The 20,967-nt window shown below is 56.4% G+C and overlaps 1 protein-coding gene across 4 annotated transcripts; it reads left to right on the forward strand.

The window, feature by feature from the left end:
- The first annotated feature begins 24 nt into the window (after positions 1-24).
- On the forward strand, positions 25-19,249 carry MIIP (migration and invasion inhibitory protein). Of its 4 annotated transcripts, none has more exons than XM_034671216.1 (12): positions 25-172; positions 1,344-1,530; positions 1,772-2,107; positions 2,527-2,611; positions 4,809-4,917; positions 4,998-5,050; positions 5,551-5,878; positions 6,037-6,133; positions 7,099-7,226; positions 14,107-14,871; positions 16,823-16,982; positions 17,870-19,249. In XM_034671216.1, the coding sequence occupies exons 2-10, from the start codon at positions 1,408-1,410 to the stop codon at positions 14,489-14,491; spliced, it is 1,644 nt and encodes a 547-aa protein (XP_034527107.1). In that variant the 5' UTR covers positions 25-172; positions 1,344-1,407; the 3' UTR covers positions 14,492-14,871; positions 16,823-16,982; positions 17,870-19,249. The 4 variants fall into 4 exon arrangements, with proteins under 4 accessions (XP_034527107.1, XP_034527108.1, XP_034527106.1 ...); XM_034671215.1 differs by having other exon boundaries at positions 135-284; XM_019803285.2 differs by having other exon boundaries at positions 135-284; positions 5,749-5,878.
- The last annotated feature ends 1,718 nt before the right edge of the window (positions 19,250-20,967 follow it).

The following is a 20,967-nucleotide window of genomic DNA, read 5'->3' on the forward strand; positions in this document are numbered from 1 at the left end:
CGCTTCAGAACGCGGAGTAACGTTCGCAGGAGCGTCCGGAGCCTCCCGCAATCTGGCCAATCAGGGCGGCCGGATCGGGCCCCGCCCCCAGACGGCGAAGCGAAGGGTGGCCTGGGCGGAACTCCGGGTTGCGAAAGCCGCCGCGGGCGGCGGGCTTCCAGGCTTGAGGGTGGTGAGTGCGGGAGCGGCGGGGTTGGCGTGGGGAGGAAGGATTCGGCGGGAGGTCCCCCACCCATGCGCCCCCGTGGAGCGTCTGGAGGCTGCGATGGGAAGAAAGGGGGAGGGTGAGCACACCGGCAGTTTTGCTGCCTCCGTTTCTCTTTTGAGAAGCTCTGACCCCGGCTCTTTCGGTCAGGTGAGGGCGGGGCCGGGACTCCCGGGTCGTGGGGGTCCGGCTGTTTGCCTCCCTCGTCTGCACCCTCCCCGCTCTCCCAGGGTCGTCTGTACCCGGGGACGGGGCTGGGGGGGCAGTGTCCAATGTAGCCTGGCTTCCCTCGGCCTCGGCCCCTGGTGTGGGCGCTCCACCGGGTGACCAGTGTGAGTGGGGCGGGTGGGGGGGGGGGCCGGGCCGGCTTTCTGAGAGTAGGGTCTGACCTGATCCAGCATTAAAACCGGCATGGTGCACCGTGGCCAGCCTGCAGAAACCCCTTCTAGGGGCATCTGTGTGTTTTCGAGCCCGGATCCCTGGGGGCAAAAGGCTGAGAGAAGAGGAGGAGAAGGCATTCCAGGCACCTCTCTGCTGCAAGGGAGGGGCGGGAGTGACCATGGGTCTTGGAATCAGATTCAGGTTCAAATCCTGGCTTTGTCACTTACTAGCGGTGTGACCTGGGGCAAGTTGGTTAACTCCTCTGAACTTTGGTTTCTTCATTTGTAAAAAGAAACGGAAGATGGAAGGGTGGGCAGGACAGAGGGAAGCTTCCCTTCAGAAGCCTGATCTGGGTTGGATTCACAAGTTATAACACTTTATATTTGTAGACTTGCCCGAATTGTGTTCTACTAATTAGACTAATTTCATAGTTAAGATTGTTAAAGGGGGATTGTTCCCTTTTGGGCGTGTAAGTAAGCACACTGTGGCCAGTTTAATAATAGACATTTGTTGAGTGCTCACTGTGTACCAGGCACTATACTAAGGCTTAACGTGCATTACCTCGTTTAATCCCTACAGTAACCTCAGGGGGTCTGTTATCGTCTCTGTTTGGCAGATGAGGAAACTGAGGCACAGAGCGATTAAATGACTTGCTTGAGGCTGCACAGTTAGGGAGTAGTAGAGTGGGGATTTGAACCCAGGCCTCTGGCTCTACAGGGCAGCCTCCTTGGCTGGTGTCATGCTGTCTTCGCTTTAGGTAGAGGAGCTGGGCCTGGAACTCAGCCCGAGGGTACACTGCAGCCCAGGAGGACGCCACACGCATGCCTGGGATGGTGGAGACCAAGGACTTGGTACAGCTGCGGCAGCTCAACCTGGCGCTCCTGAGGCAGCTGTGGGTCGGGCAGGATGCCGTGCGGCGGTCGGTGGCAAAAGCAGCCTCAAAAGTGAGCACCCACCTTGAGAACCTGCAAGGGGGGCGTGGAGGGGGCTGCCTAACCAGGCAGGTCCCAGGCCTCAGGTGCAACATGCCCAGTTTAGAGAAAGCTGAGGCCCAGTGAAAAAGGGTCTGGCCGGGAACACTGCAGAGGCCGGAGCAGGGATGAGGACTGAGGAACCAGGCCTAGTGCAGACCAGCTGGGTGGGTGGCTGCACCGCTCCCTGGATGACCTGGCCTCTCTGTTCCAGTCAGCCCGGGACTCCAGCAGCAGCTATGACTCCCAGACATCATCGTCCCAGGAGACGTCTTTAATGGCCCTCAGAGCCTCCAGCCTACAGGACGCCCACCAGGGTGATCCCTGTGATATGTCCTGGCCTGGCGGGACCGGCTCTGAAGTGGTCTCTTTCCCATCTGCCAAGTACCGACACCAGGCATCCCTGGGCTCACTGAGGCCCTGCTTGGCACCCTTGCTGGCCATCTCAGACCCAAATGACCCAGAGCTTTCAGCAGAGCTGGACAGTCCAGGGCCTCAGGAGGCCCAGGCCCAGAGCTCCGCCCTGGATCAACAAAGCAGGCTGTCCAAGGTAACACGGGAGAATAGAACTTCCATGAACTTCAGTCTCCCTGTCTCACAAATGCAGTCATCGGCAGGCTCCCTTCAGGTTGGGGGGGCTTCCTGGAGATACTTTGAGTCATGTCCAGCTCAGCCAAAGTGCTTAAAAAATGGTCGTTGTTAGTTTCTCAGTGCTTTGGGAAGAAGATAATGAGCCCATTATACAGATGGGAAGACCAAGGCTCAGAGGCCACACTTGTTCAAAGTCACATGTAGAGGAGGCTTGGGGGCCAAACTCTTATCTTCCAACTCCCAAGCCCCTGGCTGAGGCCTGGGGCCCATGTCAGGGTATAAGTTAGGACATGGCCCCTTTCCTTCCCGCAAGGGGGGGGCCTCCTTCAGGCTGGGCCTGCGTGCCTAGCCCTTGCCCCTCTTTGTCTCCCTCCTCAGTCAAGAGTGACCCTCAGTGAGGAGTCTGCGTTGCCTGACACCAGCTGGCGCCTCAGACCATACTTGGGCTACGACTGGATTGCAGGTATGGCCCGCCTCCACGTGCCTGCCTGAACCCTCCTGGTGCGGAATGCATGAGTCAGAGCTGCCATCTTCTTTAGCATGTGTTAGTGCCAGGCCCCTGCAGAACTACGTATGTATATCGTCTCTACATCGTACTGCCTATCTATCCCCCTACACCCCCACCTCCAGCCACCTCAGTGGCCTGGCTGGTCTCCCTGTGGCTTTGTCTACCCCATTACTCTCCGTTTTTGACACGGCAGCCAGAGTGAATTTTTTAACATGGGAATCAGAGTACTTAGCACTTAGAATAAAATCTAAAATCCTTATCTAGACTTAGAGGTAAGACCTGGCTTCAGTTAGCTCTATGACATGACCTCTGACTATCAGCCTCTGGCTCATTGCTCAGCCTTACGGGCCTCCTTGCTGGTCCTTGAACCTGCCACGCTCATGGCCACCTCAGGGCCTTTGCACTTGCTGTTCCAGCTGCCTGGATGCACTTCCCCAGGTTCACACCCTCTGGTTGCTTTTCATCATTGAGGGCCTAATGAGCATAATGTCGTAGGGCCCCCGCCCCCCACATCCCTGCCTGTGGCATCAGTCATTTGTATGTTCTTTGTGTCATTGGTTCTCAGGAGTCGTCCCGTTTCCTTGCTTCTTAGCTGAGTTCTCCAGTAGAATGTAAGCTTCATTCGAACAGGGCCATAGCCATCTTCTTGCTGTATCCCCCGAGCCTGCGCTTAGAGGCGTGTGAGGCATCGTAGGCCCTCACACAACACTTGCCGAATGAGTGAGTGAATGGTCGGTCATAAGAAGTTGCTGCTGTTTAGCTCCCCACTTCACAAAGGGGGAACTGAGGCACAGAGAGGTGGAGTTCCTTCCCGAAAGCAGGTGCGCCTTGGGGTTGCAGGGGCCTAGCAGTGGTGGGGAAGCAGGCCCGGTCCCCAGGGTTTCCCAGCCTGTCAGCTCACTGCCTTGCTTCCCATTTCTGGAAAGTGGAGGCGCCTGCCTCCTGCCCGCCTGTCCCTGTGCTCACGCTCCTTCCAAGGGTGGACGAGCGCTCCCATCTCAGGCCTGTCCCTGCATTTGTGTGCTCCGTCCCCTCTGGGCTCCCGGAGGATTTGCTTCCTGCGAGTCTCCTTCCTCCCCGTTCCGTCCCAGCAGCATGTGAACACTGGCAACGGTGCGGAGAACAGGTTTTAGGGAGCGCCTGTTACATGCGATGTTCTGTGAGCTTCCCTTGGCTTTACTCCTGTCATCTCCTCTGCTCTTCATGGTGATCTGGTTAGGCTGGTGCTGCTGTTGTCCCCTGTCCCCGAGGACAGGTGAGAAGGCTGAGCTGCCGGCTCTGAGACACTTCACGAGTCTCACGTCTGCTCAGTGGTAAAGCTGCAACATGTTATTTCCTACCCCGAGGAGATACTTCTTTATTTTATTTTATTTAAAGATTTTATTTATTTGAGAGAGAGAGCAAGAGAGAGAGAGAGCACAAGTTGGGGGGGAGGGGCAGAAGTAGACGCAGGCTCCCCGCTGAGCAGGGAGCCCGACACACAGACACACGGGGCTCGATCCCAGGACCCCAAGATCATGAGCTAAGCCGAAGGCAGACACTTCCCCAACTGAGCCACCCAGGTGCCCCGCTCTCCTTTGTGTTTATTTCTGGTCACTGCCTGTTTTCTCTGCTGTGCTTTAGAACAGAGCTCCTCGCAAGTGCTGTCTAGACTCGCTGTTTCTAGCTTCTCTCCTTCCCTTTTTCTCAGTTAGGCTTCAGCCTCTGACGCCCACCGACCCCGTCCTGTCAGCGGTGAGCTCTGTGTTGCGTGCTTCCCTGACTCGGCTCTCTTCGTGGCAGGCGTCACCACCTGGTGCTGGGTCACAGGTTTCTTTGGTGACTAATTTGTCCCTTACCACCGTATTTGTAAGGCTCACGAGGGCAGGGCTTTGTCTGGTTCCCTCCTCTCTCCCTTGCACATAAAACTGTGGCCCCTAGGAGGGGCTCTGTAAGTATTTTTTGTCTTAATATTTTTTGCCCGGATGATAGGCTGTGCATGAGGGTAGACAACACGGAGACAGGACCAACAGTCACTGTGAGTGGCGCGTCCCCTCCAGGTCTGTACAAGGCAGAGCGGGGGCAGAGCAGATAGGCTGGAATGCTGGGCCAAGTGCCCCCTAAGTCTCAGCCGGTGGCCACACCGCAGCTCCCAGTGCTTTGCCCACTCCAGGGTCTCTGGACAACAGCTCACCTGTCACCAGCAAGCCCGAGGCCTTCTTCTCGAAACTACGGGATTTCCGGGAAGCCAACAAGGAGGAGTGTATCAGCAGTGACCCTGAGTAAGCAGGGGTGGCCGAGGGGTGGGCAGGGTGGCTCAGGGACCCCATCGCCCAGCTTGCTCACCCCTCTCCCCTCACAGACCCCAGTTCCTAGGCCCGCGAGAGAGCAGTGGCAGGGTGGAAGACCATGAATGTGAGTGGAAATTCTCAGCAGGCGCCCCGTGGCCTGGCTGAGTGAGGTCTCCGGAGCCTAGGGAGGCAGCTGGGGTGCTGGAGACTCAGGGAGGGGGACCTAGGGTCCAGACAGGGTGGGGCAAGCCTTGGGTAGGGGCTGGGGAGTGGCGGGGGAGCTGAGACCAGGCCTTGTGGGGATCAGGGCCGGCCCTGTGTCACCCCAAGTCCCCCCTCGCCAGCTGCCTCCTTTCCTGTGCACCCCCACTTGCGCTACTCTGCGCCCTGGGGGGTGGGGGCGCCGCCTCAGTCACAGGAGCACCTGAGCCTTGGCTTTGGGGTCGCGTCTGCAGCATACGGTGCACACACGTGTGTACCTCACGTGTGAGGGCTGTGCACGTGAATGTACGTGTGTGCCTCCTGCGTGTGATGACCAGCGTAGGCGCGTGCGTGTGCGTTCACGGATGTGAGCGTATGAAGCCACGTTTCGTGTTTGCACACATGCCGCTTATGGGTGTGAAGACGCCAGTGTGTGTGCGACGTGCGGGCGCAGTGTGCATCCTGCCGGAGCCGGCGGTGTGCTCAGCGCTGTCCCGGGAGCACACGTGCGTGTTCGTGTCCTGTGCGTGTCCATCTGTACCAGCCTGTGCGGTGGGGGCGGGGGGTCCAGGGATCTGGGGGCCCGGCTGAGAGGAGCTGCTGCTTCCCACGGCCCCGCAGGCGTGTACTGTTACCGCGTCAGCCGGCGCCTGTTTCTGGTGCCTTCCGATCCTGGCACCCCCTGCCGCCTGTGCCGGACACCTCGGGACCAGAGGCGTCCTGAGACTCTGGTGGAGCCGGCGCAGGTCAGGTGAGTGGCCGGAGCAGGTAGGGCAACTCGGGGCAGCGGCGGCCGAGGAGCGGAGCCGGGCCTGAGGCCTGCCGGTCTTGCAGGAGGGCAGGGTGGGCCCCCGAGCCGCCGGCGGCGCCCACAGCAACACCTTCTCTGTCTGCTGCCCCCCCCTACAGGGTGAGCATCCCGCTGTCCGTCCTGGACCCCCCGCACCGCTACCACATCCACCGGCGGAAGAGCTTTGACGCCTCCGACACGCTGGCCCTGCCCCGGGTGAGCAGCCGTGTGGGGCTGGGTGGGGTTGGGCTGGAGCCCGGGTCCCCAGGTGGGTCCCGAGGCCCAGAGAGGGCCAGAGACTGTGCCAAGGCCACACAGCGAGGCTGGGCACGAGGAGGGCGAGTACCCAGGTCTCCGGAGTCGGGCTGGGCTGCTTCCATCCCCTGTGACTATGCTCGGTCCCTGGTCCTCACCCGCCCCACACTTCCAGGATAAGTGCCCGCGCGCTGGCGTCACGTACACGCGCCTCATTGATGGAGCTCTTGGGTGCTGTGTGTGTAGTCCTTAGGAGGATTACTTCATGGAGCTCCCACAGCAGCCAAGACTGTGGGTCCTGTTGCCATCCCACTGTACAGATAAGCAAACTGAGGCAGAGGGAGGTGACTCGCCTCGGGTCAGCAGGTGGAAGAGTGGGGATTTGAACCCAGGTCCTTTTGTTTCCTAGTGCCTCTCACGGAAACGTTGTGTCTCCTGGGTAGGGCAGGGTCTGTGGGGGACCCACTCCCAGCTGAGGCTGGGGGAGCTGGGATTATGGGGAGGAGAAGGGATGCTGAGGAAAGTCGGTCTCATCTGTAAAATGGGTACAGCATACGGTCCTCAGACTGGTGGGTGAGTGGGGCACTTCCTTGAATCAATACTTGTCAGGGGCGTGGGGCAGAGGCTGCCACACAGGAAGTGCTCTGTCAGTATCCACAGGCTTCCCTCCTGTCTCAGGCCAGGGGCCCAGGACCTGGGTCAGCAGGGAAAGGAAGGCCTAGGGTAACCCAGTAGATAGACACAGACCCCTGCCCTGGGGGAGCCTCAGTCTGCAGGGGATATCATGACTGTTTGAGGGGGGACAGAGCTTCAGCTAGGAGATGCTGGCAGTCCAAGGGGAGAGGCATAGCCCCCTCCCTAGGGTGCTCCCCATCAGAAAGGAGCCCTGCCATAGGCCAGGCGCCTTAACCACTCGCTCTCCACAGCACTGCCTGCTGGGCTGGGACATTCTCCCTCCGAAGTCCGAGAAAAGCTCAGCCCCCAAGAGCCTGGACCTCCGGTCCTGTGTGTCCTCCGAGGCCCAACACCGGAAGCTGCCAACCCTTCCCACCTGGTATGGTCCAGGGTGCCCCAGGAGGGACAGATGCCTTGGAGCAGGCCTGGGGGTGCAGATCGGGGCAGGGAGTGCAGAGCCCAGAAGCATCTCTTGGCAGGGCCCCAGCCCCCCGGCCCATGGCACCCTCCCAGGCTCTTCCTCTCCCTGCCAGCTCCCCCACCCCACCCAGGAAGGTGACCCTGACTCTGATCCAGAAGGGGATGAGGTGGGAACTGAGGGTGACCTCTGAAGTGGCCCCCTCTGACACCCCCATTCACCATCCAGGCCCTGCCCACCAGGGTCCCACCCTGTACCCCAATCTGGTCAGAACCGCAGCCATGCGCCCCCTGGCCGAAGCCCTGAGGACTGGCCACTTGGAGAAGGACGGAGCCCCTGCCGTCACCTGTAACCCCTCTCCTCTGTTATGGTGCCCACGACAAGGGAGGTGGACTTAGGCCCCAGCCTCGTAGTTGCGCAAGGGGATGGGCCCAGGCCTTTCTCCTTCCTGGGGACAGAGGTGGGGACTCCAGGCTTGAGGGGAGGGGGGGAGGATTCTGTGACACGTTTGTAAATAAAGCTCAGTGCTCTGTAGCTCCAGATGGCCTGTGTGCCGGGTCTAGCCTGCTGATGCCCTCGGTGTCCGGGAGGCTCCCCTGGGGACAGACACATCTGACAACCTGCACTGGGCGGGGTGGATCCACAGCCCTGGGTGAGGCTCTTTGTGCAGCTCCCAGCTCTGGGCAGGTGGCCTCCCGGGTGGGGGCTCTGGGCTCAGGGGCTCAGGCTGGCCCCCGTGGATGAGGCTGCAGCTGGGGACAGCAGGCAGTGAGTGAGTTCTCCCCTTCTTGGTCCCACTGACCGAGGCCCTCTCTTGAAGTCCCTGGGCCAGTGGTTCCTCCCCTGCCCTCTCTGGCCCAGCCCTGGGAGCCCTGGGTGATCAGAACCGCAGCAGGCACAGACGGGGAAGCCAAGAGCCAGGCGGTGAGCTGGAGGCGGGGTTGGCAGAGGGCCTGGATCTCCCCTCCGGGGTTACCAGCCATTGTCTGTCTTTCTCGTGATAGGTGGGACATTACAAAATTCCTGGTTTTGTAGGATAAAAATGGAATGAATGGGAGCCCGAAGCCCAGAGGAGGAACGTGGTTTTTCTGAGGTTTCTCTGCTCGGGGCTGGAACGAGGGCTGTGGTCTCCTGTGGGCTCCACGCGAGCCGTGATGCTGGGGAAGCTTGATCCACACACTGAGCACGGCTCACGTGTTAGGGTGGCGGGCGGGGGGGTGGTTCTGCTGCGGTAGTTGCTGGACCCCCGGCTTTCAGGGCCTTCTGTGGGTTCCAGGTTCTCCACAACCACATCAGTGCTTATTTTCTGCTTTTTTGATGATAGCCATCCTAATTGGTGTGAGTGGGGTCTCACTGTGGTTTTGGTTTGTATTTCCCTGATGGTGGGTGACGGGGAACATCATTTCTTATGCTCGTAGGCCATTTGTATGTCTTCTTCGGAGAAACGTGTGTTCGAGTCCTCTGTTCATTTTTAAATCGGACTGTTTGGGTTGTTTTTTTTTTTTTATGTTGTTCACATGTAATTTTAAGTCATAGGGCCTGTGGGAGTCAGTGGTTTTTTTTTTTTTTTATGTTGTTCACATGTAATTTTAAGTCATAGGGCCTGTGGGAGTCAGTGGTTTTGTTAGAAATTCTTTGGCCAGAGGGAAAAGAGAATCTGGAAACCTTCAGCCAAACAAAATTATGAATTTACAGCTGAGATCAGCTTAGAAGTTCAGCTGACCTAGAAAAGCAACAGTTTGAACAAGACAAATGTTTCCCATAAAAGTCTTGACGGCACTGCTGGGTCCATTAAAGCCTCAGGGTAAATGGTTTCTCTGGAAATAAAATTCTTCTGAAAATGTAGGTTTCCCCCATTTACTTCCAGCCAGTCTTTTTTTTTTTTTTTTTTTAAGATTTTATTTATTCATTCGACAGAGAGACAGCCAGCAAGAGAGGGAACACAAGCAGGGGGAGTGGGAGAGGAAGAAGCAGGCTCCCAGCAGAGGAGCCTGATGCGGGGCTCGATCCCAGAACGCCCCAGAACGCCGGGATCACTCCCTGAGCCAAAGGCAGACGCTTAACGACTGAGCCACCCAGGCGCCCCTCCAGTCAGTCTTATGTGCGAGAAACCACACCTGTGGTCTGCAGACACTGACACCATTGACAGCCTCACCCTTTGTCTGCCACCAGGAAAAATGGGTCTAATCTCCGATGCTCCAGCTGTCAGGTGATGCTAATTTCAGGATGTTAAAATGTGAAAGAATTTGCATTTTTTTATGCATTTTGCTTTTTTTTTTTTTTTAAAAGATTTTATTTATTTATTTGACAGAGATAGAGACAGCCAGCAAGAGAGGGAACACAAGCAGGAGGAGTGGGAGAGGAAGAAGCAGGCTCGTAGCAGAGGAGCCTGATGTGGGGCTCGATCCCAGAACGCCGGGATCACGCCCTGAGCCGAAGGCAGACGCTTAACCGCTGTGCCACCCAGGCGCCCCAAGAATTTGCATTTTAGAATGAATGAGACACAAAGTCTGTTTTTTAAATTTAATTAAAAAAAATTTTTTTTTAAAGATTTTATTTATTTATTTGAGAGACAGAGGGAGAGGGAGAAGCAGGGAGCCCAACGTGGAGCTCGATCCCAGGACCCCAGGGATCGTGACCTGAGCTGGAGGCAGACACACTTAACTAACTGAGCCAGCCAGGCAACCCATTTTTTTTTTTAAGATTTTATTTATTTATTTATTTATTTATTTATTTGAGAGAGAGAGCATGCACAAGTGGGGAAACAGCAGAGGGAGAAGGAGAAGCAGACTGGCCGCTGAGCAAGGAGCCGGACATGGGGCTCGATCCCAGAACCCCAGGATCGTGACCTAAGCTGAAGACAGGCACTTAACCGACTGAGCCACCCAGGTGCTCTGAGACACAAAAAGTCTTAAGCCTAAGGACTCTTCGACTTTCTATGAACTGACTTCTGGGTTCCCCTTGGCTGTCTCAGTCGTGGTCTCCACGGTGGCTTCCTTGGGGCCTTCAGGAACAGTCGGCCGGGGTGGGAAGACTTAACCCGATCTTTGCTGCTGGTGTGCTTGTCACCGTTTCAGGGAGGCTGAGGAGGACTCGGCCCTGGGCTGCCGTCCTGCCCATGCTGCCTCTGCTGAGCTGTTCCGGATGACTGCTTCCATCTGGGGGAACAGGCTTCTTCAAACTTAAGGGTCCCCAAGAGTGAAGGTCACAGGCAGAGACCCCTGGACAGAGTTTCACGTCTCCTAGGCCAACTTCACGCAGCCTGCAGCCCGTCCCCACCACTGTCCTGCCGTCCCAGCTACCTGCACGCCATCCCATGTTCTTCGAGGCCCCTCCCTCCCCCTTACTTAGGATTGTCCAGACCTGTTCCTGTCCCCAACCTTCACCCCCTCCAGCTCCTACTTAACCGTCCACATCTCAGCTGCCATGCCCTTAGAGGCACCCCGCCCCGGCACACGCTTCCCTTCCCCGCACTTGTCCACATCGGCCCTTACAGGTTATTGAGTGCCTGATCTCGAGTTCCCTTACTTCGCTCTCTCTGCTGCTAGAACCTAATAGCTTCGCGAGAGCAGAGTCTTTTTTCTTAGTTGGAATTTTTTTCTCTTGTTTTCTCAAAAGAGAAACAGCCACCTGCTCTCAGCAACAGCCCCCCTGTATTCAGGATTTGGTGTTTTCCTCCCGCTTGGTTTCTCACGAGGGTGATAAGAGGAGGCTTTAATTCCCGTGAGCCAAAGGACGCCTGTGTTTGCGCACACACGCTGATACGTTGTTTCTCCCCGCTCCTGCAGATTAATAGCGTTCTTTCTTTGTTCCCCCTCCAAGGATGTGACATAAATTCCAAAGGAAAAAAAGCAAGATAACCTACTTCTTCCCAAAGTGATGTCCTATGTTAGTCACTTAGAAATAAGAACAGGGACGCCTGATGGGTTCAGTTGGCGCAGCGCATGACTCTCGATCTCGGGGTGGTGAGTTCGAGCCCCACGCTGGGGTGGAGATTACTTAAATAAACTTAGAAGGAAAACACGGGGTCTGACCTCTGTTGCCCGTATCGCGGCATAGACACACGAACCCGCATGGGCCATTCATTACTACACGCTCGCTCATGCTCCACGTGTGCGTCAAGCTCCCACCGTGTGCTAGGCACTGTTTGGGGCTCCACAGAGTAGCAGTGAACCAGGCAACAGGGACAGCAGGGTCCTGCCCCTCCAGAGCCCCCACACAGGAGAAGCCGACACTGTAAGGTGTCGGGGGGTGGTGAGCGCTGACCCCTGCTCCCCTCTCCCGCCCCTCAGAGCAAGCCTCCAGCCTGCTGAAGCTTTCTTCTGGGTCTTAAACCTGCTGGCTGCCCTTGGCCTCCGGGTCTTGATCCACGCTGCTCCTTCTGCCCAGAGCTGTCTTCTTCCCACTGAACACCTACTCAAGCCTCAGCTTCCACGTCCGCTCTCAAAGACCTTCCCTGCTCCCACAGAATGGGGTGCGGCCCCCTGAGCCCGAGGCCCCCTCTGATTATCTGCCAGAGCCCTCTCACACTCAACAGTAAGGTGCTTGGGGGCAGGAGCCGGGCCCAGACTCGTCCTCGGCTCTAGCCTACAGTAGCACGTGGCATATGGTAGGGGTTCAGTAGGTAGATGGCGGGGCAGTGATTGAATCGATGAGCCCCTAGGTCTTGGGGAGTCAGAGGCCACACAGCCCTGGGACTGAAGAGTGTGTGTCTCAGATGTTTGGCTCTGCCGGGTGAGCGAGAACGGTCACTGGTTTTTCAGTAGGTCATGTTGTCATGCGTCTCCAGCAGATCATGAGGGTCTGGCCTCCTGGGAGGGGGTGTGGGGAGGACCCTCCATCCTGGACCTTCCTACACCTTTCAGCAGCTGTGAGTCCCAGTCCCAGGTGTGTAGATGGGGAATGAACGCTAGCCGGCCTCCCAAGGGAGCCTTCCAACTTCCTGGATGGCAACTGGGAGATGCTTCTGTTCTTTGGGAAGTTGAGCGGCCACTCTATTCCCACTTCTCTGTCCTCATGGAGGTAGACCATGTGTGGCCCAGAAGACAACAAAATGGCGGATTTTCCAGAATTAGATTCCCCTGTGCTGTTTGGACTCGGCGTTCTGATGTTCTGGGAATTTACATTTGGTGCAATGAAAGTTTCTACTGGGCATCCCAAGTCAGAGATCGGGGTTCAGACCCTCCCCGTGCTGTTTGGCAACTTCCTGACCGTGACCTTGGGCGTGTCACCTAACTCCTGCAGCTTGGCTTGACCCTCTGTCAAGGGTGACAATACCAGCGGGAGGTGGGGAGGCTTACCCTAACTGGTAAGGCACGACTGTTGTCATCAGCTGTTCAAGCCCCCTGCCCCATCCCTTCATAAGATCAGTGCTGTCTGGACCGGGCACAGTGCCCTGCCCTCCCTGAATTCATGCTTCCTCGCGCACACCTTCCCCGGGGAGGAGGAGCTATGGAGTAAATGGGGTTAAAGCCTTGCTCCCCCAGTTGCTCTGGGGGGCTGTTGCTGAGAGCAGGTGGCTGGCAGAGCAGTCCTGTCATTGGGCTCTGCCCACAGCAAGGAGGACAGGTGGCAGAGTCAGCCACAGGACTGTGGGTGACCAGGGCCTTCCCCACGACTAGCTTCTCGGGTATGTGAGGGCGGTTGGCTAGGCTGTGCAGGAAGTCCTGAGGGGAAGCCAGCCTCCATGGGACCGTGCTGTGGCCAGCGGGGGTGGCATGAGGTTGGGCCTCACTGGGCGCCCAGTGGTGGCTTGGGTGGCCTTTGGGGATATCCCCCTGTCGTGGCACTGGGCTGAGCCCTGACCACAAGGTACTCTGTCTGGCTGGAAGTGGGCTTCTCTCTCCATCCCCAGAAGCCCCCGCAGTCCTCTCTGCCTTCCGGCAGGGCAGCCCGGAGCGTCCAGGCACTGTAGGCTCGGGCTCCCAAGGGGAAGGGACAGTTCTCAGCCAGCCAGGGCTGCGGACCCATGGGATCTCAGCTGGGAAAGAAGGGGAGAGGAGAGACTCTGAGGATTTCCCAGATCTCAGAGATGGTATGCGGGGGATCTTGCCTGCCCTCAGGGCTGGGGGAGTCAGAAAACCCCAGCCCAGAGGGCAACCCCTCCTTCCCACTCCCAACAAATTCTGGCGGCCTTCCCGATCCCCCTTGCCAGAGTCTGCTGGGAGAGGAAGGAGCAGCTCGAGAGAACACCCTCCCATGTCGGCGGGGTCCGTGCCAGCTAAGGGGACAGAGCACTGGGCCTGGAGCCTTAGGCCTGGGGTTCAGGGCAAGTCAGTGGGCCCCGGAGCCCCAGCTTCCTCATGTAGGGTGGGCATTCTCATGCTGCCTCCTTATGAGCGCGTTTTGAGGACTGACCGAGATGCTAAGTTAATGAGATTCACAGTGTGGCAGCGGGCACTCAGTAAGAACTTACTCAACGTCAGCTCCTGTGACCGAAAACAGGCCAGTATGTGTCCTGCAAGGTCGGGGGCCTGTCTCTGGGGAGGTCTACCCCACCAGGCCTCAAACACAGTAGGGAATGAGGGAGGGAAGGGGAAAGTGCTAGGTAATTTCTCCAGTAAATGGTTCGTAAAGGGCCCTGCCTGGCCCCGTGTCCCTGACGCAGTGGTCCCCCCATTGGCCTGCACGCCTGGGACAGCTGGGTGGCCCGCTGAGAACAACATGGTTGGGCTGACCCAAGGCCTGGAAACCACTCAGGCCCTTCCAGGAATCCTTGGGTCAGAATTCCGTGTGCGGGGCAGGGTGACACAGCATAAGAAGAGAGCGGCTTGGGCGTGAAGTGACGCAAGCCTCCATCCATACCCTTCAGTGATGAGCCTCTCTCCTGTCTTCCCTTCAGGAACTGTTGTCCAGACTTTTCCTTGGTCTCCCTGCCTGGCCCCACACACTCCCTGCCCCACACCCTCCCCAACTCTGGAAGCCATCCCTCTCCGGGCCACCTTGTCAGCCTTCATCTCCCCATGTCTCTTGACCAGGGCCAGGGGGGCTCATCGGATCTTCTCCCCTTGCTGGGCTGGGGCTTTCTGAGGGGCAGGGGTCCCTGGGAGCTGCTCATCCTTGTTGGCCCCAGCTTGTCAGTACACTTGGAGGACATGGTGGCCACCAGCATCAGAAAGAGCCAGGATCACCCCTGGGTCCACAAAGAGGGTTCACTGGTGGCCCCAAAGACATATCTTCCCAGAACCTCAGAATGTGGCTTTATTTGGGGTAAGGGTCTTTGCTGATCTAATGAAGGTAAGGCTCTTGAGATGAGATCATCCTGGATGAGGGAGGGCCTTAACTCCAGGGGTGGGTGTCCTTGTAAGAGAAAAGGCAGCACACAGACCCATGGGGGGGGGAATGTGACGATGGGGGGGGGGAGACTGGAGTGACCCCTGTACAAGCTGAGGACCCCAGGATTGCTGGTGGCCACTGGGAGCTGGGAGAGGGGCCCAGAACAAATTCTCCCTCAGAGCCTCCAGAAGGAACCAATCCTGTGGCACCTTGATTTTGGACTTCTGGCCTCCAGACCCATGAGAGAATCCATCTCAGTTGCTTCAGGTCACCCCGTCTGTGGTGACCATGGCTGCCCTGGAAAACCACCACGGTTCCCGAGGAGCTGGCGGTGAGTGAGGCCCGGCCCTGTGCTGGGCGGACCCTCGTGGTGGCTGCTCACAGGCAAGCTCCCGGCCACGGCTGGGTTCTCGCTTCAGGAATTGATTTGTGTGGGAAAGCAAAAGCCTCAGTGTGACGGGCTGAGCGCACCCCCACTCCCATTCGAATGCTGAGACTGTAACCCCAGCACCTCAGAAGGTAACCGAATTAGGAGATAAGGTCTTTGAAAAGATGATGAAGTTCTTTACAATTCGGCATGACTGGTGTCCTTCTAAAAAGGGGAAATTTGGGGGGCGCCTGGGTGGCACAGCGGTTAAGCGTCTGCCTTCGACTCAGGGCGTGATCCCGGCGTTATGGGATCGAGCCCCACATCAGGCTCCGCTATGAGCCTGCTTCTTCCTCTCCCACTCCCCCTGCTTGTGTTCCCTCTCTCGCTGGCTGTCTCTATCTCTGTCAAATAAATAAATAAAATCTTTAAAAAAAAATAAATAAAAAATAAAAAGGGGAAATTTGGACTCAGAGAGGCCCACGCTCGGAGGAGAGGCCATGTGAGGACACGGCAAGATGGCCACCTCCACGCCAAGGACGGGAACCTCAGAGGGAGCCGCCCCCCTCGGCCTCGGACTTGCAGCCTCCAGACTCTGACACAACACGCTTGTGGGTGTAAACCACATGGTGTGTGGCGCTTGGGGAGCGCGGCCCTGGCACACTGATCCCCCTGGTGCACACTCCCCCTACCCCCACATCTTCCCATGTGCGTGCGTGCGCGTACACACACACACACACACACACACACACACACACACGTGCTGCAGGAGGCCCTGTCATTGTCACTGTGGCCCCAACACTTAGTCATTTAACAACCCACGGGGTTGCGTTGCTTTCATGGAAGCCAACGCTTGGCTTTTCTTTTGCCGAGAGCTTCTCACTCAATTTCTCTCGGTCTCACTTTTCATTCTGACTGGGAAGGATTTTTTTTCAGTCTCTCTCTCTTGTGGTTTTGACTGCGCCCCTGGCTGCAGCTCCGACCCCACACCTCAGGGCTTAGCTCTTGCCTCTCCGATGTGTCCACTGTGGGGGGGCTGGGCACTGCTTGTTGGGCTCTGCTTGCCTCCCCAGCTGCCCAGCCGTTTGCAGAGTAGAAGGTGGGGGAGGGGGGAGTGTGGGGGAAGGACGTGTGAGGGTGAGAATGAGCTCACAGCGGGGCTGGGGTTGTAGACCGACCCCAAGAGCACGAGCCTGTCATGCACCTCGTCAGCTGGGAGTTTCTGTGAGCAGTTCGAGAAGTGTTGGGGCACAGAGAATCCTGACGTGGTAGCTAGAGCCCCTTCAGGGACTTGGGGTCACCAGCTGATCACAGAGCTTTCCCCGGGGAGGGGGTGCTGACACCTGCTTGGCCCAGCTGTGCTGCCCTTCCCCCGCCACCGGGCTTAGGGTTCTCCACCCCCTTCCTTCAGCCCGCCCTCCAGTGCAGCTCTGGCATTGCTAACAGAGTGACTCTGGGCAAGGCACTCCGTGCCCTCGGTCACTTGAGTTGTTAAGTATGGAAAGTCTTAGAACCATCCTTGAGAGAAAGCAGCCCCTTCCTGCTTTGAGACTCTTCAGACTGCAAATCCCATGACTCCCCCCTTCCTTTCCAGATTATTTGGGGCCATGGGGGGAGGGGCCACAGAGAGGGGTTGGAATAGCACAAAATTGTGGGTTTTTTTCTTCTTTCGGATGTGACATTGGACAGCCTCTCAATTCAGTCTCGTATCCATGGCTATTGTCATGCCTACCTTGTGGGATACGGGGAAGAATGAACAAGCCCACGTGGGTAAGGACTGTTACAGACCGAGTTGGGTTCCCCCCAAAATCCGTATGTCGAGGCCCTAACCCCCAACGTGACTGTGACTGTATGTGAAGACAGAGCCTCTAGGGAAGTAAGGTTAAATGAGGTCCTTAGAGCCCCAATCCAACAGTGCCTCTTAAAGGAAAAGGACACCAGGCTGTGCGCACCCAGGAACAAGGTCGTGTGGGGACCCCGAGAAGGCGCTGTCTGCAAGCTGAGGAGCGAGGCCTCAGGAGAACCCACCCCTGCTCACAGTGATCTTGGGCTTCCAGCCTCCAGGAGTGGGAGAAGTAAGTGTGTGACGTTGAAGCCGCCCCCCCCCCCGCCCCGTCCGTGGGAGTCTGTTACCGCAGCAACAGCGGGCTGCTGGAGGGGCTCCTGTGATGCCTGGCAGGCACACAGCCCCCCCACCCCCGCTCGGTACATGGGAGTCAATATTGTGGGGAGGTCATTCTCCCTGCTGTCCCTACACATCTTAGGGACAGCTTTTGTCCTGGCCCGTCTGTTGGCACAGCCCACAGCCGTGGGACCTCGCGCCTGTCTCTGGGTCAGAGAACAGGCTCATTTACCTTCAGCCTCCTCGGAGATCGGCTTCCACTGCCGGGTCATAAAAATAACGTTACTTTGGGACAAAGGATGAGTCTTAGGAGATGGCGCAGGGGGTCTCCTGTATGCTCAGCACTCACCTGGGCGGGTGCCTCATCACCTGCGGGACTTGAGGGCCAGGGGACCATTAAAACACGAGGCTCAGGCCGCCCGCACCGCGGAGAGTAGCAAGCCATTTAAAAGCCCTCTGGGCTCCTTGTCTCTAGCAACTGAATCAAGGGAAGGCTGGCAATCCAGACTGTCGGACAATTATTATTACTAACTCAGGGGGGCTGTCTTATATTGACAAATACTTATAGTGCCAAGTCCGGGGCGGGGGGGGAAGCATTGAAGAAATTAAGCAAAATTCCCTGTCCTTGGGGGAGCTTGCCTTCCATTGGGGGTCCCGAGACTGCTCCCGCCTGGAACCCAGGGGCCCGGGAGGCTCCCGGGCCTCCCGTGTACTAGATGGTCACACATTTGCATATTTACAATAGATCCCTGTCTTTGTAGTAGCTGGGCAATGAATATTCTAGAGCTTTCTGTGGTCCAGCTCTACAGGAAGACTTATCAGCTCCTTTCATCTTTGCAGGGCCCTGTGAAGTGGGGGAAGCTGGTCGGGGAGGTTAACCAGCTCGCGCCAGCTCGCTCAGCTGGGGCAGGAACCGCAGCGATTTGAACCCAGCTTTGTCTGACTTTCCCAAACTCTTCTTTTTTTTTTTTTTAAACGACACCTCCAATATTCCATTTTATTAATGCAAGGGTGTTTTTTGTTTTGTTTTATTTTGTTTTTGTTTTTAATTTGCAGCACAGATCACATGAGAGAGTTTTCTGCGTGCTGTTCATTTTACTGAGTCCGGAGAAGGTGACAGGGATGCAGCTGCTGCAAGGAAAAGCTGCCTTGGCCCCTGGGCTCTTGCAGGGCTGAGCTCCCACACAGGGGCCCCGGGGGCTGAGCTCTGCCTGACCTGGTCATTTTGAAATCAGGGGCCCCTCCTGGGAAGGATGCAGGCTGAGGAGAGCTGCAAGGCAGGCTTAAAAATCAGGGCTTGAGATGACTCATCTGTGGCTATTTATTACCTATCTACATTTCTCGGTCTGATTGGGCTGCTCGAGGGCCAAGCCTCCTTCTTTCTGGGTGCTGACTAAGCAACCCAGGGTCCTGCCCGCCTGTGGCCTCATCTGGAGCTCACTCTCCTCACCCTCAGCAACACGCGGGCCCCGTGGGGCCACTGGAAGTTCCCCCTAACTGCCCTCACTGAGGTCTTCCCAGCAGCCCCACTCTCTGTGGGTTCCTGTTCTTTCTCCCTACAGTTCTCAGCTTCTTTGTCACCTCCTCAGGGAAGCCCTCTCTGACCACGCCCACCCCGTCACGATCTGCTTAGGCGGCCTGTAGAGAGCAAGATGGAGTCACTCATGCCAAGCAGGGGCCTGTGTCAAGCAATGTCCCAGGCAGTGAAGGGAGCTGCAGCTGCCAGATCTTACTGAGACCCACACCAGCTGAGGACGCTTCAGAACTGATAACCAACAGAAGCAGACCAGGTCTGCAGGGGCCCGAGACGGATTCAACCCCTTTAGAAAGGGGAGGAGGTTTGCAGCAAACTGCACGGCCCCTCTCGGTCTGATGGCCTCAAGAAGGCAGCCACACCCAAGGCCCTGCCCGATGGATCTCTGAACAGAACCGAGAGCCTTCCCCGCTTGGACAGAAGCAGCAGTGAGTGCCGAGAGCTGCCCCGGGCCGGACCAAGGCCTCAGCTCAACCGGGCGCCCACAGCCTGACTTCGCATCTGGTTCGTTACCTTCCTACGCCCTCTGCTCTCCTGTTATGTGGCTTGTCTTGCGTTCTGCTCGTGTGCCCTGCGAGAAGCCAAGTTAATCAGGAGGTGAAATGTCATTGACTTTGGAATCCTGGACCTGCTTCCTAATTATGTTACCCCTGCTTTATGATTGAATAAAGGCCACATCGTGGAAAGACACGGCTCGTGTGCGCGCGTTCACCGCGGGCTCGGGATGGTTGGTGGGCCTGCAGGATTCCATGTCACTGACTCACTGTGTGTTGGAAAATTTAGAAGAATCCTAAAAGAATGCTAGAATCTTGCTTGAATTGCTGGTAACGGAACTAAAAATAATAAATTGGGGAACAACTCCATATGAATATAGACTTCGCAGGCACCTCACTGGGGTGGGCAGGGGAAGCCAAGACGGGCTCTCTGCAGGGAGCAGTCAGCAGCGGAGGCCCCTCCAGGGCAGGAGGTGGAACTAGCTAGAGTCGAGACCATGGGAGATTGCCTCGGAAAGGCACTCCGAGGGCTAAGAAAGTTAAACGATTTGGGAGAATTGCAAAGATACAAGCCACTACTGGCCAAATGAATCTATAACTTGGCAGAAAGATACAAAAACTGTGGACAAATCTGTACAAATATCCTAGCTATCTGTGGGAAATCGAGCTCTGTGTAGTTAAGAAATTGTATATAGCAGCTGCTAGCTTACAAAAAAGGAAGATGTGGGCACTAGTTAAATGCCTAAGAAAGATGGTGAAGAGGGCCAAGAGACCTGACACCAGACTTCTTGTTGAAGACCCCCATCCTAGGACCCAGGAGACTATGGTCACCCCTGGTGGGGGAGGATTATTGAAGCACACCTGGGTGGCTCGGTGGTTAAGCGTCTGCCTTCGGCTCAGGTCATGATCCCGGGATCCTGGGATCGAGCCCTGCGTCAGGCTCCTTGCTCAGCGGGGAGTCTGCTTCTCCCTCTGCCTCCTGCTCCCCCTGCGCTTCTCTCTCTCTCTCAAATAAATAAGTAAATCTTAAAAGAGAGAGAGAGAGGAGCGGGAATACGGACAAAGGGAACAAGGGAAATTTACTAAAACTTCTTTTACAAAAACTCAAGGACCTGGAGTGGATTGACCGGGCCACCAAAACCAGAGATAATAGGTCATATATGCAAGTAGCACTGAGAATAGGAAAAGCAATAGTAACAGACACATTTTTTAGTAGCTACAGGATCCCAAATATCATTATTCAAGAGAGGGGTGCCTGGCTGGCTCAGTCAGTGGAGTGCATGACTTTTGATCTAGGGCTCGCGAGTTCGAGCCCCACAGTGGGCATAGAGATTACTAAAAATAAACTAAAAAAAAAAAAAAAAAGATCTACTAAAGGAAAAACTATAAACATTGAAGGATTAGGAGGAAAAATAACCAAGGGAATACCATAGAAACAGGAGCGTTAAGATACGATAGAGAACCCCTAGGACGTAGTCTTGTGGCTGCAGGGCAGTTAGAAAATACCATAGGAATGGATCTAATCCCCAAATTATATGAGGAATGAATGCCATGAAAAAGAAATAAAAAATGAGAAGGCAATGATTAGGGGCGCCTGGGCGCCTCAGTCAGTTGAGCGTCCGACTCTTGGTTTTGGCTCAGGTCATGATCTCGGGGTCATGGGGTCGAGCCCTGCATGGGGCTCCGCGTTCAGTGGGGAATCTGTTTGAGATTCTCCTTCTCCCTCTGCCCCTCCCCCCTCTCATGTGCAAGCTCTCTCTCTCAAATAAGCAAATTAAAAAAAAAAAAAAGCAACCTTAGCACCAGTAAAGATAGACCCCCATAGAGTATCTTTTGCTAAACAATGCCCATTAAAAGGGGGACATAAGGAAATAACAGAAAAGATCATGGGATTATTATAAAAGGGTGTA

The sequence above is a fragment of the Ailuropoda melanoleuca genome, chromosome 11 (genome assembly GCF_002007445.2).
Source record: "Ailuropoda melanoleuca isolate Jingjing chromosome 11, ASM200744v2, whole genome shotgun sequence".
Lineage (NCBI taxonomy): Eukaryota > Metazoa > Chordata > Mammalia > Carnivora > Ursidae > Ailuropoda > Ailuropoda melanoleuca.

Excerpts from the sequence above, each read along its gene's own strand:
- MIIP (XM_034671216.1), top strand. The coding sequence starts at position 1,408 with ATGCCTGGGATGGTGGAGACCAAGGACTTGGTACAGCTGCGGCAGCTC. Across the intron at positions 5,051-5,550 it reads CAGGGTGGAAGACCATGAAT|ACGCCAGTGTGTGTGCGACG; the intron begins GTGAGTGGAAAT and ends ATGGGTGTGAAG. Across the intron at positions 5,879-6,036 it reads GTGGAGCCGGCGCAGGTCAG|GGTGAGCATCCCGCTGTCCG; the intron begins GTGAGTGGCCGG and ends CCCCCCCTACAG.